This window comes from Cydia pomonella, chromosome 7 (assembly GCF_033807575.1).
Source record: "Cydia pomonella isolate Wapato2018A chromosome 7, ilCydPomo1, whole genome shotgun sequence".
Lineage (NCBI taxonomy): Eukaryota > Metazoa > Arthropoda > Insecta > Lepidoptera > Tortricidae > Cydia > Cydia pomonella.
Genome location: NC_084709.1, coordinates 15523925 through 15549415, shown reverse-complemented (window position 1 = coordinate 15549415; position 25491 = coordinate 15523925). Strand labels below are relative to the sequence as shown.

The 25491-nt window shown below is 34.3% G+C and overlaps 1 protein-coding gene across 1 annotated transcript in view; it reads right to left on the bottom strand.

The window, feature by feature from the left end:
- The window catches only part of LOC133519969 (elongation of very long chain fatty acids protein 7-like), a 47062-nt gene that overhangs the window by 8796 nt on the left and 12775 nt on the right, over positions 1–25491 (bottom strand). Inside the window, exons 2-6 of the mRNA XM_061854184.1 lie at positions 16540–16685; positions 14870–14977; positions 13655–13735; positions 11529–11585; positions 8781–8886 (exon numbers count right to left, since the gene is read on the bottom strand). Of these exons, the coding sequence (XP_061710168.1) occupies positions 8781–8886; positions 11529–11585; positions 13655–13735; positions 14870–14977; positions 16540–16680 (493 nt within the window). The 5' untranslated portion in view covers positions 16681–16685. The remainder of the gene's footprint in view (positions 1–8780; positions 8887–11528; positions 11586–13654; positions 13736–14869; positions 14978–16539; positions 16686–25491) is intronic.

Sequence of the window (25491 nt, the reverse complement as noted above, 5' to 3'; positions counted from 1 at the left end):
GGGTTTAAAGTAACGTTACGTTACAAATAACGTTATCTAGATCGTTTTTCTGTAATTTTATTTTTTGTGTTGAAATGTTTTAACATTATGAATTGTATTACTGCTGGCGGGTAGTAGAATGAAATTTAGTCTTATTTTTATTTTTGTACGTAGTCATTTTATATTTTAATCATATTCATATTTTTATACATATATATAACTATATAATTTAATTTTTATGACACAACCTAGTTTAGCTTGCGACAGTGATAGTGGTGATGAGTTTATTTCTTTGTCGTCTGGTGAAGGTGACGACAGTTTCCACAGCCTTCCGCCCTCCCTTCATGACATACTTAACAGACAACTAATCGACTTGCCTAAAAACTTTAATGTTGTACATATCAACGCCCAGAGTATTCCCGCCCACTATAATGACCTTTTATTAACCTTTGATTTAAATAACATACATGCCATTCTTGTTTCTGAATCATGGTTCAAACCTTGTTTGCCGTCCACTTCATATTCCCTGCCAGGATTCCAGTTGGTGCGGAATGACCGCTCTGGTAGAGGCGGTGGTGGGGTTGCCATCTATCTTCGATCTCACATTCCCTTTTCTATTATTAGTATGTCACCCGCTTGTTCCAACGAAGCAGAGTATCTATTTCTTGACGTTTCCTTGTCCCATTCAAAGGTTCTTCTTGGTGTTTTTTATTCTCCTTCTATGCATATGAATTATTTTTCTTCACTTGAAAAACTCCTCGAAGACCTTATGCCTTCATTCAATCATCATATTATTATGGGTGATTTTAATACATGTTTATTAAAAAATGATTTCCGAGCCAAATCATTAAAATCCTTAGCTAGCGCTTGCGACTTAGCTATTCTCCCTTCTGGTCCTACTCACCATTTTCCCAATTGTTCTCCATCTTTACTGGATCTTACTCTTGTTTCCTCTTCAAGTCATGTTACTAAATACGAGCAATACCCGGCAGTAGAATTCTCTTATCATGATTTGCTTCTCTTATCTTATAAAATTCGACCGCATAAATCTAAACCTAGAATCCTATTACAGCGCAGTTTTGGTAGAATGAGCATTGAGCAGTTGTGTGATGATGCTCTTCAGATTGATTGGAGCGTCATATCTGAGGCTAGTGATGTCAATGACAAACTTCTTTTATTTAACTCTCTCCTATCACAGCTTTATGATACTCATGCTCCAATCCGCCCAGTTAAAATTAAGCACCTTCCGGCTCCCTGGCTGACCGATAGCATACGATCTTTGATTGCTAAGAGAAACGTAGCAAAAGTAAAATACAGGATAAATCCATCAGACAGAAATAAGGAAAAATACCATACGTTGCGTAACAGATGTAACACTGTTTGCCGTGATGCCCAGAGACGCCACATCCACTCTTCCATTGAAAATGGCGATCCTACTAAGACCTGGAAATTCCTTAAGACATTAGGAGTAGGTAGATCTCAGCAATCCCCTGTAAATAACGATGTAGATCTTGATTTACTCAACCAGCATTTCTCCGCTTCTGCTACTTTTAGTGGACCAGCCAAAACTCAGACTCTCAACAATCTCTCTAATTTCACAACTTCTGCCTATTCTCATTTTTCTTTCTCAAAATTTTCCGAATGTGACGTTAAGAAGAACATACTATCGGTATCCTCTAACGCTGTTGGCGTAGACAATGTAAGCCGTAATATGATCCTTCCGCTCCTTGATCTCCTTGTTCCTATCATTACCCACATCCTTAATAGCTCCATTTCGTCCGGTGTTTTCCCAACGCTTTGGAAAGAAGCTCACATAATCCCTTTACCTAAAAAGTCTAAACCTTCTTCTTTTTCTGACTACCGTCCTATTTCCATTCTTCCCTTTCTTTCCAAGGTTCTAGAGCGTTTAGTCCATCAACAACTAACCTCTTATTTAAATAGATATAGCCTCATGAACCCTTTCCAATCCGGTTTCCGTTCCGGTCATAGCACGGTTACATCGCTTATTAAAATCACTGATGACATCCGAGCGGGAATGGATAAAAGGATGGTAACGGTATTAACGTTGTTGGATTTTAGTAACGCATTTAATACCGTAGATTTTGACATTCTCATTGCAGTATTATGTTCCCTTAATCTATCACCTCCGGTTCTTCAATGGTTTAGAAGTTACCTTGTTGGCCGTCGGCAGAGAATTAAGGTGGAAGATTCTCATTCCTCTTGGTGCAACACTCTTGCCGGCGTTCCGCAGGGTGGCGTTCTATCACCACTTCTCTTCTCGGTTTTTATTAATTCAATCACTAGTAACATTGTCTCTTCTTATCACTTGTATGCTGATGATTTACAAATTTATTCTCAGGGTGTGCTTGATGATCTACCATCCGTTATTAATACTACAAATAATGATTTGGAAAATATTTTAGACTGGAGTCATCGCCATGGTCTCATTGTCAATCCGTCTAAATCGCAAACAATCATTATAGGTAGTTCAAAATTAATCTCCCGAATAGATTTTTCCAACTTACCTACGATTTTATTTAACGGCACACAGATCCCTTATTCTTTTCAAGTTAAAAATTTAGGCATCATTATGGACCGTACTCTATCTTGGGTTCCTCAGATCAATGAGGTTAGTAGGAAAATGTTTGCTGCAATAGGATCGCTACGGCGGCTTCGTAACTTTTTACCGCTCGCTACCAAAGCTGCGCTTGCTCATGCTCTGCTTCTCCCCATTTTAGATTATGCGGATATCAGTTATCCCGATCTTACTGAAGAACAACTAAATAAACTCGAACGTCTTCAAAATCTATGCATCCGGTTCATTTATGGCTTGCGAAAATATGATCATGTCTCCTATTACCGTTCGCAGCTCAAGTGGCTTCCCATACGTTTGCGACGCAATTCGCATATTCTTGCTCACCTGTACGGTATTTTATTCAACCCCTCTACCCCACTCTACTTGAAGGAGCGCTTCAAATACCTCTCTTCTTTGAGATGCTCCCAAAATTATATGCTTGCCCAAATTTCTTCTTCTTCAAAATTCTATAACGATTCTTTTACCTTCAAAGCGATTCGGTTATGGAATGCCCTGCCGTCTGAGATAAGACATGCTAAATCGCTCCCCATTTTTAAGGCTCAACTCAAAATACACTATCTGTCCCTTCCTCAAACTCGTTAATCATTCGATTCAGTCTCTTTGATTCTGTGTTGTGTGAAATATGTATGTATATGTTTATATATATATATATATCATATTTATGTATATATTTATATGTTATACATATATTTGTGCTGTTTTATTTTTTTCCTCTGTTCTGGTTCTCCATTTATATTTGCTACCCTTATACATATTTCTTCCTTACAGTAATTTCTACTACCTGAAGGTTGTCTGGAAGAGATCGCTTTTTAGCGATAAGACCGCCTGTTGTTGCTTAGTTTTTTATGTTAATTACTGTATTTAATCATGTTTTCGTTGTGCACAATAAAGAATATTATTATTATTATTATTATTATTATTCTAACTATCAATGCGGTTATGTTTATAACATAAAATTATGCATTTTCATTAAGATGAAAGTTCTAAAAAGTCTTTTCTTATTTTCTAAAAGAAGGTTCAAATTTCGAAGTTCGGATCAAAAGGGCTTATTTCTTCTTTATACATACACAGTGTTTTGATTTAATCCAACACGATTTTTATTCATAATTTTAAAACGAATACGGGACTTAATCGCGTAAACTTACGTTTATTATATGGCCTGACGTTTCGAACGTGACGTTACGTTCGTGGTCACAGGTAGACTGGCGATAAATTGTATCAACATCTTGCTGCGCGGGTTTTGCGAACTACCCGCATTTGATCTTGATTATTCACTTGTACGCTAGGGTTGTCACTCCCAGAGTCCTCTCAAGGGAACGTCTTTACTACAGCAGGAAAGTACGTGAAGCAATTGAAATCATTAAACACAGAAATTGCTGATAATAACCTGAACCTGAGTATAGTTATTATGAAAAATTGAACAGTTTGTTATGCTTTTAAAATTATTCATTTTTATATAAAATCTACTACAGCACGGAGTATCGAGACAAACCTTACAGGTTTAACGATACTTAGTAAATAAGCTTAGTTTTTTTTTGTAATTACCTGAATAAAAAAAAAACACCACCATATTCCATAACATTAATTTTAGTAGTTACTTAGTTTAATTTCTGGATAAAAAGTTATCGATTTCGAAAAAGTTGATTCATGAAATGTGCAAATCAAAAAAGTGGATATCTCACAAGGCCATAATAAAACGGCCTAATTCCTGAAGTTTGCATCAAAAGTGCTTAATTTTGAAATTTTATAGTAAGTTAAATAATTATTTAGATAGATAATGAAACGTCAAAACAAAATTTATGCCAACTTACGGTAATACTGTGGATTTATGTTTTTTCTCGATTTCCCGAAAAAAGTTTATAGTGGATATAAGCCCTTTTGAAAAGACACTCCTCACATGTCTTTGGATTATGCGTAAAAAATGTGCAGTTTTTAACGTATTACTCAACTATATAGCACAGGATACTCGTTCAAGGAAATCCCAGTATTGCTCTAACCGGTCGTAAAAACATATCGAAAAACCAGATAACACTTTGCAATTGAAGCCGATTTTGATGTTTCATTATAATAGCCTAATATATTCCGAAACAATACCGGTTGGAAATCAAATATCTTAATACCTAACACTAAAGAGCTTATTTATGTAAATGCATATTTAATATGCTTTTCACACTGACATCACACAGATTAAACTAATATTCCTAAATCCTAAATACGACTGTAATTGCTCGGAGACTTGTATTATGTTATGTAAGATTCCCATTATAAACCTTTCTTGACGTCAATATAAGTCAAACAATGTTGGATTGCGCATGTTATTTAATTAATGCATAGGCATTAGGCAACGCAATACTTTGCTTTACTCTATCCCATCTAGCATTTTACCAACATTAATATTAAGATCTGTATTCTGTATGGAATCCTTTCCATCAGAAGTAATACTGTTGTATCAGCAGTTACCAATAGGTCAATTAATCCTGTTGTAAAGCTTATATTATAGCGGGTATATACATAACTATAAAAGTATCAGCCCCAGAGTCACGCACACAACGACGTCATATCATATCAACACTAATGACAGCGGAATTTTTAAATTAGTGTTCTTTTTTCTCACCGATAGCAAGGTAAATTGCAAGATTGAATGTTAGAAATTACTCCAAGAATTTTCATTTTAGGTAAAATTCTTTTATTTAAAAAATCTGATTTAAATGACACATCGTATTATTGCACAATTAGTTACTAATAAAAATTACGAATAATAATTATATTATTGTACAATTAATACGCTATAATATACGTAACATTATCCATTTATTATTTAATGCGTATAAAATAGAGTCAGACCAAGATAAGTTGCCAGCGATTTTGATAGCTCAAACGGGGCAAGTGTCAAGCAAACGGTATAATTCTATAGCAGTTTGACGTTTATGCAAACTCGTGCACCGTCTGGGCTATCAAAATCGCTGCCAACTTATTTTGGTTTGACTCTAGGTATTTGAATTGGATGAATGAAGAATAGAAAATTCAATCATTCGTAAAGATCAAAACTATTTATTTAGAAGTACTAACATATTAGTATGTACCTACTCTATTGTTTAGTCACTAGCTTTTTTGCTATTTGTAGGTACTTTGTGTCGCTATATAGGTATATGCAATATCATATCAATTTGGATGTGCATACCATTGTAAAGTCCCGCATTATTAATTCTTATGTTTAAACAAGTTAATTTGCGTTTATACCAAAACTACGTAAGTTTCCGAAAATACTTATTCGAGAAAAATCCGTTCGGGCCTCGACCGCGTTCTACAAACATCGTGATTACAAAGCGAGGCTCCAGGGGTCCGAGGCCTTCGAACACATTTGCTTTTTTTGCAGACATTATGATTATGACTGCCCATCAAGTTACTCGAATATTATAATTTCTTATTACAATGACGTTAATGACATACACTCAACAAATGAAGGATTTATTTTAAAATTATAACCAGAGACAGGAATTATTGTGGCATTATTGAACTGTCATAGGGAGTTTTCATTTATCGACTTCGAATACACATATATCGATACAATATAGAACACAAAATATTAAAATGATAATAGTTAAAGGATATTTGACAATAAAATAAGTGATTTAAGCGTATAATATGAAAAAATAGGCTAGATATTTCTTTTATAAAGAAACTAATAGAATATTTGTTAATAATAAAACAGACTTTGAGCGCCAAATTGGAAAAAACACGGAACTGGAGTAATTTAATGTGAAACTATTAAGTTTTCATTGTTTTATTGCACATCTCTATTTCGTATTTTCAACTAAGTACTTAAAAGTTATCTGGAAGAGATCACTCTTTCTTAATATGGTATATCGAAAGTTGATAAATGAGAAGTCCATAATGACAAATCAAACTACCACGAAAATTCCGGCCTCTGATTATGATCACACTGAATTTAATTTAACCGTTAACAATTAAAAGGTAACTAGCCTAGGTTGCTCGGGTGTGCCGACACGTATTACTAGCATACGACTAGCCTCTAGAGGGGTTCACGGCACGGTGCACTATGAATTATATTTTCATTTCACAGTCTGTCACAGTTACAGTGTGGGAACTTTTGAAGCGTTTCTTTTTTTCTGCTATTTTAAGTGACTTTTTGCCACTTTTGTGTTATTTATAGGACAGTATAATAGTAGTTTATAGTCAGGATCGCGAGCCCTTTACATTCTCGTAGGAGAAAATGTGTCCCGAAATTTCCATACATTTTTCAAACTTTCATTTTGGTAACCGCCATACAAAGTTTATGGAAAAATGGTAACGCAATAGGAAAACAACTCTGGGACATTTTTTTTATCCCATTAGGATCGAAAGAACTCGTTATTCTGAGTAGAAATACCACAAAATTTATGAAAAAATTTTTTTTTAAAGAAATGCTCTTTAACCATAAGTAAGTACGATTAAGATTATCGAAAAATTAATGTACTTATTTTTTTCTTGACGCTAAATGAGGGGTAGGTATTTTTAATTTCAGGACGTACAACTGCAAACTTATTTACCCTTATCAATCTTATCAGTATTGCCTTTATACAATAAGGTTAATTAAATACAAATTAAAACTCAAGTCTCGTTTATGTATATCTGAACTGACCAAACAAAGTATAATGACCTTTATTTAAATGTATAACACACCTACAGCTCTATAGAATGACAGTCGTTAGAGGCAAAGGAGAATGATCGTTTAAATATGATCATGACCATTATTGAAAATTTTCCAAATTAGACTTGTTTACATTAGAATTGGAATTTTTAAAGGAATTTAATACTACGATTAAAGTGATTTAGATTGTGGTTAATTGTGCACGTGCTCAAATTCCGATACCACTAATTTCGTCCTTAAATTTAGGTCTTTTGAAAATAGTTGTAAGAACTTTAAATACTATGTTTTTTACACATTCCTACTTATTATGTATCTTATCAATTATCATACAGCATATTCAGTCTCGAGATCTTCGACAACGTACTCAGGCATAAAAAGTACTTCTTTGGGGAATAAAATACTGTAGATACTTTATTCTACTTAGTCTCTCCCCCACAAGTTCCCCAACCAAGTAGGCCTGTTTAGGTTATATATATAATAAATCCAAATCGGAAATAAATTTATAAATCGTTACGAGTATTAAAAATAAATAATAAACGCGCATATTGTCGCTAATAACATTTTGGCCACTGCTCAAAATGGATGTAGGGTTAGGTCCCGTGGTACTAAAGAGCTCCTCCTCATAGACATGACCATTTGCCAACAAATCCGACGGAAAAGGGGGGGCCTCTTCCGCCGCTTGGATTGACTACAAGAAGGCCTATGATTCGGTGCCTCACTCATGGCTGGGGAGGGTCTTAGAGCTGTATAAAGTTGATACAGCTTTAAGAGCCTTTCTAAGCGCGTGTATGAGGCAGTGGACCACAGTTCTTCGTCAACCAGGAGGCGGGGATGACCGCCCTGGCCCGCAGGATTTTATAAGGATTGAGCGAGGAATATTCCAGGGTGATCCCCTGTTGTTCTGTCTAGCTCTGAATCCCCTCAGCATCTATTATCACTGACAGGACTATTGTAGCCAATAAGCCTGACATCGTGATCGCAACGCCGGGCCGTGCTCGTCGATATCACCATCCCCCATGATGAGAATCTCGTGAAAGCCGAGAAGGACAAGTTCAGCAAGTACCTAGACTTGGCTGACGAGATAACCGCCATGTGGGATGTTGATTCGACGATCATTGTCCCAATAGTGTTTCAGCGAACGATCTCATAGATAAGAGAAGAGTCTCGACCAACACCTTGAGAGACTCTCGCTAGGTGGTTGGATCAAGGGTCAGATGCAGAAGGCGGTGAACTTGGACACGGCGCGGATAGTCCTCTCTCTGCGGCCCTGACCACCAGCAGCTTGGGCTTTGCCCCGCTGCTGGCGGCACCCTAGGTTAGGTTTTTTATAATGTGTTTATATCTTTTGTATTGTTTTTTAAGTGTTTTTACTTATATTTTACTTTTATATACATATTGTAAAAATCCTAGCCTAAGAGAAAAACAGATAAATAAAGAATAAATAATAATAACTAACATATTTTTACAATCGGTACCTACGGCTGCAACGTGTTTTACTTTAAATATTTCTAACTTTTGTATTGGTTTTTGAAATTGAAAATGTTTGTTACATACCTGGTGTGAACTTGACACCGAACCACACAGACATGGGCATGATGCCGTGGTGGATCACGTGTAACTTGGATACATGGTCAAACTTCTTTCGCATCACGAAGAAGATCTGTAACAAGCATTGAGTGCAAATTATGGACACCATCCGTCTAAAAATATCTTGGTATGAAACCTGTCAGCGGTCAAGAATGAGATTGTTCCCGGCATTCTGGTTCCTCTATAAATAAAGTGTAATTTACATTCTGAATTTATTTGTAAAGAAAACAGGGGCTGTTGCGCCTCTTATGAATTTGGTACTAAAATTAAATGGAAAATTAAGATATTTTAATTGAACTGCTTTGTCAAGTTGCATGAAAACGTAGTATTCTGTTATAAAATATATGTTGGCAGACTGAAGTAAATGAAAATGGATTGAATTAGTTCAAAGTTAGATAGAGATTCAAAGAACGTGTATTAAACTCAAATACATATATTCGAAAACCAACCTCATGTACAACTACGATTCAAAGAAGCAAAGCGAAGCGTACGTAGGTATCCAGCAAATTCTTACAATATTAGTTAGATCGGACTCATAGACTTATGCAAATAATGCTGCGATGTGACCATATTAGTTGCGGAAATAAACATAACCGCCAACAACTTGCCTTCGTGTTGGTGCACCTTGGCAGTGTTCATTTATAACTTTTATAAATCTATAAAAACATTTATTTAAATGCACTAGTATAAACATTTTCTAATCTGTTTCCAACTCTTTCAAATAAGTATATTCATAATATCAGTTTAACGTATAACGTATGTATAGGACTAGGGAATAAATCAATTATTTTATTTAATATTTTGTTAGGAAACACTAATTTGTGAATTGTAAATTGAAATAGATACAATTATATCCGAAAGAAAAATTAACCGCTGTCAGTTCCCAAGGTTGCGATTGAAGAAGACGTTGGTTCCCAGCCCTGGGCCTGTTGTGTTGTTTGTATAATGTTTTAGTTTATATAATGTACCTATCTATTGCTTAGTGTCACTCGCGCCATCCAGGGTTACTCACTAACTCGGGGCTTACCGGTTAAACCCAGAGTTACCAGTACAATTTAACCCTGGGTTAAAGTTTAATTCCGAATTGAGACATTTACACCTCTAAATAATTTTAGTTTAGGTATGGCTTTGATTTCTTTTTTAATATCTAAGTTATTATAATACTTTAGTTTGAATTGATATTTACAGTTATTTGTATTTTATAATTGTTGGTGTTTTTTTTGCTTGTATTTTTTATTTATTTATTAAAAAACAGTCACTCATTAACATTAATCAGTAGATTAAGCAGCAGTAAATGGACCTACAGTCTCCTTAATTTACATATCAAAATACGTAGCTAATGCACTTTTAAATACAATGTATTGTATGTAAATTTCGAAATTTCCTAAATTCTATGTTGAAGCGGAAAAGTTCCCTTAGACATAAGTTCGCCTTTGTACGTAACATGTTTGTTTTGTCTGTTCTACGTTAAGGGTAACATAGGGAACAAGTGTTTATGTGCAAAAAAGTGACATACAAACATACAATGTTAAAGTTTGAAGTTCGGACCCAGGATTGGTGCAAGTGGCCCTTGTATAAATAAGGTGTGTACCTAATTTCCAAGACAATGTTCTATGTTATAACTTATAATAGTTATCATAGGGCCCAGAATTTTGGCTGCCGCTATTGATAGATTATAAGGCGAGACGCTTTTTAGGGTTCTGTAGTCAACTAGGAACCCTTATAGTTTCGCCATGTCCGTCTGTCTGTCTGTCTGTCTGTCTGTCCGAGGCTTTGCTCCGTGGTCGTTAGTGCTAGAAAGCTGAAATTCGGCATGGATATATAAATCAATAAAGCCAACAAATTCGTACAATAAAATCTAAAAATATATTTTTTTTAGGGTACCTCCCCTACACGTAAAGTGGGTCGTGAAATTTTTTTTTCGCTTCAACCCTAGAGTGTGGGGTATCGTTGGAAAGGTCTTTCAAAACTAATAGGGGTTTTTAAGAAACATTTTTTGATAAAGTGAATATATTCGGAGATAATCGCTCCGAAAGAAAATAAAATGTGTGTCCCCCCTCTAACTTTTGAACCATAGTTCCAAAAAATATGAAAAAAATCGTGGAAGTAGAGCTTAAGAAAGACATTAAATGAAAACTATAGCGGACATGATCAGTTTAGCTGTTTTTGAGTTATCGCAAAAAGTTTTCCCTTCATAGTAAAAAGACTTACTTTAATTAGGTACTGATTATGCAAATTTGCCTATTTGTTTAATTCGGGTGAACGGTACCGTTTCATCCCTTGGTTAACAATTTACTATACTTTAAGCTCCAGTTTAGCTTGTTGTGACGGAAGAGTAACTACGGAACCCTACACTGAGCGTGGCCCGACATGCTCTTGGCCGGTTTTTATCGATATAATCAGACTGTTACTGTATCAATGCAGTTAATTAATTTTAATAAAATTACGGAGAAGTCAACTTGTTAAAATGGATACTCATATCAATAAAGCAATTTAAAAGGATTAAACTTTCCGATAGTTCGATTTTTTTTTAATATTTGACCGTTGTAAAAATTGCGTATCAGAAAGTTTTATACACATCGTTTGAGGTTTGATGTTTAGACTTTAAAAGAACTATCGTATTATCGATAACATCGATAAATTGTTTTGTTCTCTCCCTATAATCCGCACCCAAAATTCTAGGCCTATGACACTCCTAAATAGTAGAATACTTACAGTATCGAAAAACTCCGTGAATTTAGAAAAGTAGTACCACCAACATCCGGACGCTGTCTGTAAACAACCAACGCATACATGTTATCATTAAAATATATAAAGTATCTATTTTATTTAACTAAAATAACAATTTCGCTAGTATAATGATTCATGAATAACTTCCTAATTAACAAATTAAACATGAGGATATGAATATATGATTTTTTTCTCAAACATACGTACCTACCTATTGCGACGTTTATTTAACATTAGAAAGAACTCCGTAGAACTAAGCATGAGGATTTTATTGGGGCACTGAATATGGAAACGAAGCAGTTCAGCAAAAGAAACATCTTAAAAATTTGCCATAGAAAATATCTGATGACGTGCTGATGAGTTAAGTTTTTGATACAAAAAAATCGATAGATAAATTTATCCAAACTACCTATCATCAGGTCACGTCGCCTCAAATGAGTTTATCAAACTACATATGTTACTAAGCAAACACAAATCCCCACAACCAAACGTGTTAATTAAAAGTAACTGTCGTGTTGGATCTTTTCTTACACTTTCCGAGCGATGCCATATTATACAGATATGAAGTCCGGCTTTGATGCTCATCAGCCATACATACACGACCGTGTATGTAAATTAGCAATTTGCGGGTTATTAAATTTCGTTTGCTTAACTACTCTATCGACAAGTGTAAAACGATTACACGAGTCAAGCGAGAATAAGCATGAATGTATATGTTTTCCACTAGAAGATAAGATGTCGTTTACCTAATACCAAGGGCAAGTGTGAAATAATTACACTAGTAAAAAGGAAAATAATGAAGCTAAATATCATAAGCTGAATTAATATAAATATTGAATCGTATAACCATAATTATTGGTGATGTTTTCATTCATAGCAAACGAAGAATGTACTCATTTTTGTAAATCTAGTATTATATATCCAGTTTATACATAATTACGAGTAATTTAGCATTTTTTTGCACAATTACTTGCAGCACTCGTCCTAAATTTTTTTTTAAATTGACATTGCTATTACCCATTCACAATCTTCAAGGGCTCATTACTGTTTCCGTATTACTGACAGCTCACCAACAATATGTAGATACACGCCTACTCTGTGGCGATTCTATTGAGTTTTCCGGTTATAAACTTCATCAAATTTACCGGTGATGTTATGCAGGCGCATACATTAGCCGGTCACTTGATCATTGTTCGTGTCAATAACGCATACGAACTTGAAGGCAAACAACCTGTTGTTTTACTCTCGATTCCCTATAACGTAGCCGACAATAGACATCTTACTCTAACTAGATACCTAAATCTTTTTTATGTTTATTCTCTTATGTAACAGTAAATGAATGAGCGTTTTTTTCTTAGACAAGTGGCTCATCTTACAGGAACTCCACAAAAGACAATGGAAATACATACCTAAATAGGTTGATAATGATAATGTCTGTCATCATTCATCTATTTTGTCTGTCAATTTAGGTATACATATTTACAATATCCTTATACCCTTTCAAAGTAACATAACTTTAACCCACTTTCACGCATAAGCTGTTTCTGAAGCGAAGACTGAACGCCCGAATCAATAAAATCGGACAGACAGACGGACATGACGAATCTACAAGGGTTCCGTTTTTTTGCCATTTGGCTACGGAACCCTAAAAAATAACTGCAGTCGGAGTAACATAATTTTTTTTTTTGATAATTATAAACTCATTTATTAATTGACCCTTATAAGTATACACCGTGGGCCAATTAAACCCGAAAAATGTTAAAGGTTAGACTACTGAGAGACATTTAGGTTTTAAAGTAAACTCGCAATTTTTATCTGTAAAATAAAACTTTACTTATTCGTAGTAATGTTTTTTTTTTACCAAGGTGTATAAATAAATAACGTGTCGTGTGCCGAAAACGCAAAAAAGTTCCGGCGAAAACATTTAATTAAGCATGAAATAGGTATGTAAAGCGTCTGCTAATAAACATGACAATGAGAGTTTATGTTAATAAAGCTTGGGCCTATGCTATGCTATCAAATTAACCTGAACTAATTTACACAAAAAAATAATTGTTGGTAAGATTTCATTTGACCTCATTGAGTATTAAATAAAAAATAATATCGCTTACCCTCATTGCCATTGGTGACCGTGAGTAGTCTACAGGCTGGCATCGGAAACTATACGTCGTGAACCATCCACTGGCTATGCTCTGTCACGGGAAAAATATGCAAATATTAATCACATACTCACATAAAATTGCCTTGACTTCATGCAACTCAATATACTATCTTATGTTAAAATCTAGGTTTAGGTATGACATATGTGAGTAAAAAAAAAAACAATATATCATTCACTCATTTTACATAATTGCTAACCATTTGAATGTCATCTTAGTCATTTCAATCTCAAAGTCGGCAGGTGCCGCTGAACTCACACCGCAAACAGCGGCAGTAGTTAATAAATAATAAATAAAGTTTTAAATAAATAATAAATAAAGTTTATTTCATTCAATATAAGTTAATACAAAGATAAATACAATTGTATAAATAATATGAGTAAAGTCTAAAAAAGTAAAAGTTTGACGATTCTTATGTCGATAACTACAAAACTAGGCAACTACTTAGGCTGTCAAACTCGGAATCTCGGAATATGTACTGCCCATTAAATATTTCAATTTTATCGAAGTGAATTAAGGATTAAACCACTTTTTCATAAAACATAGTAACCTCTTACAAACCTCTGTTAAGTTTTGTCTCTTTCTGACAAACAGAAATGTCAAAATGACGGATGGGACAAACGATTATCAAAGGTTTGTCCGATTTCACAAAAGTTTATGGAATAATGGCATAGTAGTACATTACGATACAAATTCGAAAAATAGGAAATACGCAACTAGTGGCGATAAATTAAAACACGACCGAATAGTGTTTTAAGTCGACACGAGTTGCAAATTACCTATTCGCACATGTATCGTACAACATTTTACAGTACATATGGCCTTTTAAATTTGCGACATAGTTACGTACCTAATGTGCTAATTAACGCGGTAAAGTACCACCAAATGTACTGTTAAAATATGAATCCCTTGAACATTAAGCAACTGGATTAGTAATTACATAAAACGTTGATTTCTTTTTTGACTATTCAAGAATATATCTTTATTAAAATTATTACCAAATATCACATATCCGAATAAAAGAAAAAATAAATATGTCATAATATTACAATCTAGGTAGTAGGTACATATTTACGTTCTAAGCAGCATCAGACATGCAACGTACCTAAGTATACTTAAGGTCAGGACAAGCAATAACAAACACATTATAACTATAAAAATAATTACCTCCTTAAATAACCATATACTGAAGAGCACTTGAAATAAATTGTACCATATAAGCACTTGTTTGAGTTCATAGGGTTTCCTGTTTTCCATAAACTTTGGCCCCGCTACCTGTAAATAAATAAAACTTTTTAAAATACTGTTATCGCTGTTTAATTCTTTCTTATCAAGAATTAAGTATTTAAGTCCAGTCCTAAAGTGATCACAGTAGTAGGTAGCTGCTAGTTAAATCCTTAAGTGACATATTACATATAAGTATAATGAACATCCTACGATTGAGTACGTACATACGGGGTATTTAATCCAAGTTAATAATAATGTTGTACGTTCCTTTTTTGTAGCATAGGCATGAAAGTACTATGCCCTCCATTATGTTACTTCTTCCAGCAGTTGTCCGGTTTTTACACAAAAACAGAGCCTAAATCGGGTAGCAGGAATAGAAACATTTTCATACAAAAAAAAAACAACTACTTTCGAAATTTTATAAATAAAGTTTTATTTCGTAATTCGGCATCAAGGTTCCTAAATACATATTTAGTTATCTTGTCTCTTATATCTTTGATGTTTACTGACTGACCTAATAGGATTTAATACCCTGTATGTTGAGTGAATCTCATTTACAGATTACGCAACATCAATAATTGTCGCAATACACGCAATATACCTACCGTACTTACGCGTCATTTACTACTATACGGTACTCGTTTGTAAATGATCATAATCGTCTATGGTTAGTTAGGTATTAATTTCTAGCGCTAATATAAAAAGGCAAACCTCTAGATTCGTTTCTCTTATTAATAGTTAAAATTTGTGGTACGGAGAAATTTTAATAATTTAAGTATCGATACGAATGTATAATTCCATATTTTTATAAAAATACAAATTGACAACCAAAACGACGCGCCATCTCCGAAAATACCTATATGTAGACTTAATATATCCTGCAAATGATTGGTACACTTTTGTAAATATTCGAACCCATTAATGTTGATAATATATCTCCGAAAAAGATTAATTGTATGTATCTTATTAGTGTATGTACTTAGTAACGACGACACGATGACAAGTTGACGATGACGGAGCTTTTTATTAGAGGAATTAGGAGGTACTATTCTTAACGAGTTGTGTATATTGTTACTAACCTAATTCGATTATAAACTAAAATTTAGCAATTACAATATCAATGAATACCAATTTGTTTTGTTTGACTACTGTTACACATTCGTGACGGCGGTTTAACATCTGGATGTGCTTTATTAATTATCTTTAAATAGCAATGAAACACGTATCTTTTAATCTATGAATTGATGCAGGAATTTGTGTCCATATATCGCTTTAATTCAAGATGCCTTTTGCACTTAAGCTTCTTAAAACCTTAAAGGTAGGTAATTAAGAAAAACGAAATATTGCCTTCCTCTAGATGTCATAAAGTTTAGTTAATTAAAAATCCAGAATTAAGCATTCTAAATGAACAACGAAGGTTAACATCGCAAATAATAAAAGCATTAATGTTACTTTAGTTACATTCTAGTTTTAAGTAGGCAAAATTTCATGATTAAAGAAATCTTGAGACAGTATTATCATGGTTATTTATAGATAATTATGTTATTAGAATCGTTATGTTATAACTCATGACGAATGGAAGTATATCCAATGAGACGTATTTTACTTACTTTGACTACGAATACGTATGTGAGGCATATCGCCAGCGTAGGCAGAGGGGACGACATCATGGGCCAATCTTTGACCCTCGGATCACTTTTGTTGTCCATCAGGTCATGGTAACCCGCCACTAGCCGATTCAACGTCTCCATTTTCACTGCAACAAACAGAAACTTATTTAAATTTACGACAGTCGAGCGTATTAGGTGAGGTGAGGTAACTAGCTGCTAGCCAGGCCGAATGTCAAGACAAACTGGCTCTCAGATTAGGATTAGGCATTTAACGTTCATTCGACCAAATTCTGTGTAGTGCCCTTGTACTCATGAACCTAGTAGTGAGTGGAGTGGACTGATTGATAACAGATGGTTTCTTAAGTATAGAGACAATATTTATCAGTTTATTTTAAATTGGATGCAACCAATTTATTCAACGAATGTAACGAATGAAATTAAGTTTCCGATTCGTATAAGAGTCTAATATACCTTTTTTTTAATAAAAATTAAAAATATAATCTATAAAAATAATTTATTTATCATCAATATCATCATACCATCCACTATTTATACGAAACAGTCACAAATGACTCTCAATTTGTTACCTATATTTGTTTCAGCCGTTCAGCGCGGTAACGCCGCCAGCCTTCTTGGCACCCTACTGGACGACGACGGCACAGATCTGGAGCGCATTTTTTATTTGTAGAAATTTTGCTTTTTAGATAGTTTTAGTTTAGTTTTGTATAGTTTATAACTTTATTGTTTAATTTATTTTGTTAGTTTTAATTTATTTTAGGCCTTATATTAGTTTATTTTTATGACTCAAATTTCAATTATTGAGATTTTAGTTGCCCTGGCGCAATTTTAGTGGCCCTCCCATGAGCCATGGCATAAAGCGGGGACAACGCCAGGAAGACCATATTTTTGATAACCGTAGATACATACATCGTAAAATTCATAAACCATCTCTATTTTGTTTACATTAAAATTATTTTACGAAAGTTACGACAACATCTTTTTCGAGGCGTTTACAAATTAGCTCCTGCATAGGTATACTGTAATCGGGTACTTATGAAATAGCAAAGTTCCAAGACAATCATAATTAATCAGTTATCTATGAATCTAAACCCGCTCACTAGCCATCAAGGCTAATGCTATATGTGGACATATTAAACGCATACCTTTTGTCAGTAATTTTGTTAAAGTTTTAATCAAGATATAATTATGAATTTGGTGTAATTTAGAAACTTATTTAGGAGATATGAACTGAACTATCGGTACATACATACATAAGATTAATTGACATACTTATGACCAGGCTTCGGAGTATTTTTAGCACGGTAAGACTAAAGTGAGCTATGGAGTCGTTGTTTACTTTAAAATTAAAGTTATACTTATACTCATCCTCATTAATTTAACAACATTTGCAATCCACGTATCAGATTCAAGCACATCCAATTCAGATGAAGATAGGTGAGCGTCAGGATGGCGGGTGGCGGGTAATAAATGGATGTATTTGTATTGTACCTTCAGTGTACCTCTGTAAACTATGAATAGAAATCAGTGTACCTATCCTTGAAGCGAGATATTTAACAAAAAAGGTATTTATATTTTCGTAAATATCTCGTTTTAGGGAGAGGTACACTGATTTATATTGAAGGTACAAGATTATACGATGATTGAATAACATAAATTTAATATGCACACGAGAGAGGAAGAGGAAATATAGGTAATTTAGTCCTACAAAACCTTTAATCTAATACTACATTACGCTTAATGTTTGATAAGATCTACAGGTACCTACAGTCAAGGCGCAGATCATATAATACTAGTACCTAGTCACGGAATTAATTATTGATCACGACAAAGTGCCAAAAACATGTAGAATACCCGACCTTAATGCCCATACATTAAGGTAGTGTGTAGGTACATACATTGGCTCTCCATCATCAACAATCAATACATCAACATCCGACCAGCCAAAATGTATTGAACAGTAATTCTTTTTTTTGTGATTTCGGGATTGTTCCCATAGTTGAAGTTACTCAACTCAATATGACCTATATATTCATCTTTCAAAATATTGCAAGTTATAAAAAAACATCCCATTTTTTTGGTACTATGTCAGTGTCGATATTTATTTTAATACCTTGACTGTGAGAGTATTTTAAAGCTAGTTTGTGATTAGAGGATGATTTTAATCGATGATTTTAAATTTGCGATACAAAAGCACCAAGAACTGTTACAATAAGTTCCTAACCTACATTTTAAGTAAAGATTACATGTCTATTTTCTAGCTTAAGGTGGTTCGATTTTCATACAAAAAACAATCGCTATTTATTAATTAATTACACAATATTATTACATAAATAGTTGCGCATCTATCTACTTTCGAATATTCATTTGCGCTAAATTAATAGAAAAACTTTGTTTCATACAGAAATCATGCAATAATCAACGTTATATTTTTATAAATTTTACTCATGTGTGTGTGACAAATGTCGTGTACAAATACATTGCGGCGTTGCCACTCCATGCTTCGGACGGCCATCGGCGCGACGTTGCGATGTTTGACGCGTTTTCAGCTGACTCTGTCGACACTGACATTCAGTGTGACCAGGCGTACGATAATTGTCGTACATGTACGATAATTTGGGCCCCGGTATGACATAATGTTCCAAAGAGCATTATCGTACACTAAAGTACTACAATTTCAGCCCTTGGATGATGCCACCTTAAAAGTCTAGTAATTTGAAGCAAAATATGACACTTTCTCTCAGAAATAGGCTAAAATGAGTATATTTTGGGTGTTCGGCTCCTTGGTGTAAGTTTAAAGTTTAAAATGTCTCAATTTCCTGTATACCGTTTGAGTCTATCCCAAAAATACACAAACAAACAGATTTTTTGCGCAATTTAGACGAAAATTGTCTTTTTTTTATTATTAATTGGAAATTTAAGCTTACTTTTTACATTTTTAGGGGCTGCCTTTTTGATTGGCGTACGATATTTTTTTCAACGGTACAATAATATTGACACTCAAGTACGTAAATTCTCTTCCGCTCGCCTGGCAACACTGCTGAAACTTGACAGGAGCTGGGGGCCTACCGCGAAAACCTAAATTCGCAAATTGCGGGGATCTTTCTCTTTTACTCTGACTAAGACGTAATTAGAGTGACAGAGAAAAATGCCCGAAATTGACGAATTTCGATTTTCCCGGTAGCCGCCCTGGTGCTTGACGTACTTGATAGAAAACAACGCTGCCGCATGTTCTGAATTGTGATTTTATGTGTTTTTGGATTGAAAATGATAGCGACGTCTAAATCACGTTACAAAAATCATCGATATTCTGGTCCGCGAAAAACTAGGAAAAGTGTAACTGTAATTGGAGTCTACAAAAATGACCAATTCATAGAAAATATGACCTAGAAACTAGTTAATTTTTATAAAACTCAATTTTGCCCGAGATTGTACTTAGGCGAATACCTAAGGGAGCTAAGTGTATTGATCTTGAATAATTGAATAAACATGATATGGACATTTACATCATAACTATTATACCTAGTTGGTTACTAAGTTCTGTTACTCGATTTCTTTCTTTCTTCCTAGCGTTGTCCCAGCATATTGCCACGGCTCAATCTATATATTTCTTCCTGCTCTTAGCAGCTAGTGTAAGTTATATATCATTTTCGTAAATAATACATCAGGTTTAAGTTTATAATTAAATAAAATATAAAATCAACCAAATGAGGGTGAAAGTTTGTCTTCTTCTCTTCTTCTTCCTTGCGTTGTCCCGGCTTATTGCCACGGCTCATGGGAGCCTGGGGTCCGCTTTGACAACTAATCCCAAGATTTGGCGTAGGCACTAGTTTTTACGAAAGCCACTGCCATCTGACCTTCCAACCCAGAGGGTAAAACTAAGCCTTGTTGGGATTAGTCCAGTTTCCTCACGATGTTTTCCTTCACCGAAAAGCGACTGGTAAATATCAAATGATATCTGTTCTGAAGTTCTGTTACTCGATTTGCAACCTCTTTATTTCCGTTAAAACAAATGCTACCGATAAAATAAAAAATGACATAATGTGGTGGATTTGTGAGCTATAATTATATACCACACATAACGCTTATCTCGTCGTATCTATAATGAATTGGGGCCTAAAAGAGAATCGTATTCCAATTTTTTGAAACGCTTGTATTACTTTCTATATTAACTAAAAGTTGCCTTAAAATTCAGCTTTTATACTAAAAACGGCTTTAAATATGTTAAATTAACAAAATATATTTTGACAGATGCTTTCGCGCCCAAAACGCTCTTTGAAAATTGTGTGACGTCACAGTTTATGGTTTGACACATAACTACATACACACGTAGAAGATACGAACTGTCAACTGATATTTGTCATTTGTTGTTAATCGCCTAACTGTCAACAGTGCCAATCCGAGAGTTGTGACGTCATCAGAATCTTCAATGACGTTTCGAGTTTGGTCACGTGACGTGTGCCAAAAGATATTTTAAATTCAATATTTACAAAAATATGGTCATTACAGGTCCCCTAAAAGTAGTTTAACATGTTCTTATAATCCAAAAGAATTTATTGGGATACAATTATGCCCTAAGATTTGTAGATGGAAACAACCCTATTGCGTTGCACAAATGTGGGCACCCGCCAAACATGATTTTGGGTGTGTCATACTCAGGGCTAACACAGATTCATTTCTGTGAAAAAGGTGTGAAAACCGGAAACTGGAAACCGTTCTCGAACCAATAGTGAAGCCCTTAAGCCACACCCTATTTCAAAACCAGCCATGGATCTTTGAACAGGACTCAGTTCCTGCACATAAGGCAAAAACAACTCAAGCCTGGTTTCGAAGGAACAAAATTGACTTTATTGCCCACGAAGACTGGCCGTCCTCCAGCCCGGACCTTAACCCCCTGGATTATGCCATATAGCAGGTTATTGAGGAGAAAGCCTGTGCTAAACCCCACACAAATCTTAACTCCCTCAAGCGGGCCATAGTTAAGACAGTGACGGAATTAGACATGACAATCGTGCGTGCCGCTATTGATGACTGGCCTCCTCGTTTGAGGGCCTGTGTCAAAGCCAGAGGAGGCGATTTTGAATGATATTGTCATATGTAATTCCTGATTTTGTGTACTTCATTTTAATATATACTTTATTAAACTTTCGTTGGTATATTTTATGTAGATAAAGATTATTGCAGTAACAGAATTTAATAACCAACTAGGTAGAAAACAATGCAATACATAAACACAAATTGGATATGATGTGATCCGTTGAATGAAATTGACAATAAATAAAATAAATAAATAATTTTCTATCCCTAGGCATTGTGTGAAACTTCTAGTTGTGTCAAAATATCGGTAAATCAATAATATAAACAAACATGGTAAATATCTCATTTCTTTTTATAATGGTTATAAATAGAAGGCCATGCAATTTTGTAACTCACTGTAATTTAATTAAATGTATCGTAAAAAAAGGTTTTAATTCTACTGTAAAATAGTACCTACTTTTTTAAAGGCTGGGCAGTAAGGGAAAACAGCGTTTTTTTAGGGTTCCGTAGCCAAATGGCATAAAACGGAACCCTTATAGTTTCGCCATGTCCGTCTGTCTGTCTGTCTGTCTGTCTGTCTGTCTGTCTGTCTGTCTGTCTGTCTGTCTGTCCGAGGCTTTGCTCCGTGGTTAGTGCTAGAAAGTTGAAATTTGGCATGGATATATAAATCAATAAAGCCGACAAAGTCGTACAAAAATTCCTAAAAATTAATTTTTTTTTAGGGTACCTCCCCTACACGTAAAGTGGGGGTGAATTTTTTTTTTCGCTTCAACCCTAGAGTGTGGGGTATCGTTGGAAAGGTCTTTCAAAACTAATAGGGGTTTTTAAAAAACATTTTTTGATAAAGTGAATATATTCGGAGATAATCGCTCCGAAAGAAAAAAAAATGTGTCCCCCCCCCCCCCCTCTAACTTTTGAACCATAGGTCCAAAAAATATGAAAAAAATCGTGGAAGTAGAGCTTAAGAAAGACATTAAATGAAAACTATAGCGGACATGATCAGTTTAGCTGTTTTTGAGTTATCGCAAAAAGTTTTCCCGTCATAGTAAAAAGACTTACTTTAATTAGGTACTGATTATGCAAATTTGCCTATTTGTTAAACTCGGGTGAAAGGTACCATTTACTACACTTTAAGCTCCAGTTTAGCTTATTGTGACGGAAGAGTAACTACGGAACCCTACACTGAGCGTGGCCCGACATGCTCTTGGCCGGTTTTTTTTTTTAAATACCGGAAAATCTGACTTACAAATTTGGACTTTCTTAGGTTCATTCTACTTAGAATCTTCTCCACCCTAGCATTAAAAAAAGATATCCTAAAATATCCATACCATTACGTCACATTTTAGTGTGAAAGAAATTTCAGTGTAAAACTAAAATTTGAATACAAATTTTCGGGTTTTTATAGCACGAGGATTGATTATGCTAGTGATTCTGAGTTGGAAGAACCCAAAAATATCATGATGTGTGAGAATCAGATTTTTAATATTTTTATGGAAAAACGCTCATATTTCTCATAAAATAATTTATTAATAATAGGTACTCGATAATACTGATAACAAAAAAAAAATTAATGAGTCTCGAACCCACATCCTCTTGCATGTATTTCCACGTACATACCGCAACGCTATTGAAGCCTACTCACGCTGTGCCAAATTGTCTACTACAAGGATCCCAGTACGACTGTTTGAATGTGTGAGTGATAGTTAGAAATAGAGTCAAGAAACATTCTGTCGACATTAAGGGCTAGTTTTTGTACAATGAAGTGTTCAATGTTTGTTTTAATAGTTCAATATTTATTTAAAGAGTGCGCTAAACATAATTTACAGTATAGAAATACCAAAGACTACTCCACAAAAAAATTAAAACTCAAAATTTGCAATTGTGGTGCCATCTAGTGAGGTTTAAGCTTTGGGTAACCTAGTCGAACCACCTTAAATCAATTATTGACGACCGGTTTGGCCTAGTGGGTAGTGACCCTGCCTACGAAGCTGATGGTCCCGGGTTCAAATCCTGGTAAGGGCATTTATTCGTGTGATGAGCATGGATATTTGTTCCTGAGTCATGGGTGTTTTCTATGTATTTAAGTATTTATAAATATTTATATATTATATATATCGTTGTCTAAGTACCCTCAACACAAGCCTTATTGAGCTTACTGTGGGACTTAGTCAATTTGTGTAAAAAAGAAAAAAAAAAAAATATTAACGTAACCTTAGCTAAATATCACCCAAATGTTATTGCTTTGTTTCTGAGAGATCAAAGAAAAATATAGATATTTATGACGTTAGGGGCAATTGTATATTACCTACTTGATAAAGTAATTAAAGTGGAACTCAATAAAAAAGACATATTATGTACCTAAACAAATATGACAGATTTTGTAAGCCTTTGACGTTTAACCTAAAAATGTACTATAGTTGTTTTCATTGAAATATTAATATTAACATATATTTAAACTAGTAGTGTGTAACTAACTAGCAGTAAGAATTTAAAGGGAAACACGAATAGGACATACGAGTAAACATTACGGAAGTGATAAATAATATTCTTTCACTTGAGTTTTAAAAATATGAAGTGAGAAGGTAATGATCTCCACAACCGAACTGCCTGGAACGTAAAAGAATCATTAAAAAAATTTGAAGACAATGACGGGACTTTAAGGAGATAAATGTTATGAGATACATAATTTTGGGAAGATCTGATAGACTGAACAAAGCTAAAACGGTCTTTGAGATAGCGGGGAGTTGCAGGATTAAAAAAAGTATGGAAAAAGAAGTGTAAAAATAAAAGTATGTCTTGGTTGTCCACAAAAAGTGCGAGATTATGAAAAAAATAAGGTAAATTTGTTTGCTTACTTTATTTGTCTTTTCTATTGAATTCCACTTTATGAGAAAATAGCCTTTTAGTTACTTAAAGCCACGGATAAACTAAGCACAACTGTCCCCTATCTAAAATTACTTTAACGTAGAAAAAGTTATAGTGTAACTAATAACTGTATCCGTAGTCGTAGTCGATAAATCTCATCTGTCTGTGATCATGCCTCTAGAACAACTCGAATTTACTAGATAACCGAGCGAATAGCGGATCCTGGCCAGAGAAAAGTTGTTTCCACTGTCAAATCTGTTTGTAATTTTTTGCAAACATTCGAGTGTTGACGTCAACTAAGCGGTTAATCTGGTCAAGTCGGAAAATAATAAAAACAAGATTATCAAATCGGGTTGACCTCAGAACCTTGCTGCCGACAACTGGTTTTCGGCTCGAGTCGCAAATATGTAATGCGATGCGGAGCAACGAACTTATTTGACGTCATATCCGAAATACCCAACATAGTAAGTATGTTCTGAGCATGATGCCAACAAAAAAATAACTTCAAAAATGTCTTAACACTTAGAACTAACTACTTACTACTAAAATGTTTCGAAACCTGTCCCTTCTAGATGTACCTAAGAACTGTAATAAAATTATTCTTAGTCTTATAAGCTTTCATATTAAAGCTGTATACCTATGCTATCTCTTAAAATGCCCGTAAACGTCGCTTTTAGAAATCAAACGATACTACTTAAATTTAGTATGACGATTTGAAACTGTTAATAAATCTGTCATAATGATTTTCTTTCAGTCTCGGGGTATTAGAACAGAACAGTACTTTGTTTTTATACACTTTTTGCGGTAAAAGTTTTGAAGTAAATCATAAGTAGCTATTAACCATACTACATTAAATTATTCAATTAATATTAACAACTAAAGAGCCCGACAAAAACTGCACGCTTACTTCTGTGGAGTTCTTACTAATGTTAATAAAAAATAAGTATAGTTTATACGTGATTAGATCTCATCAAAACGAATCGAAGATACGACTGTTAGAAGTTAATTAAAATCGGCTTGCAAGATTTTATT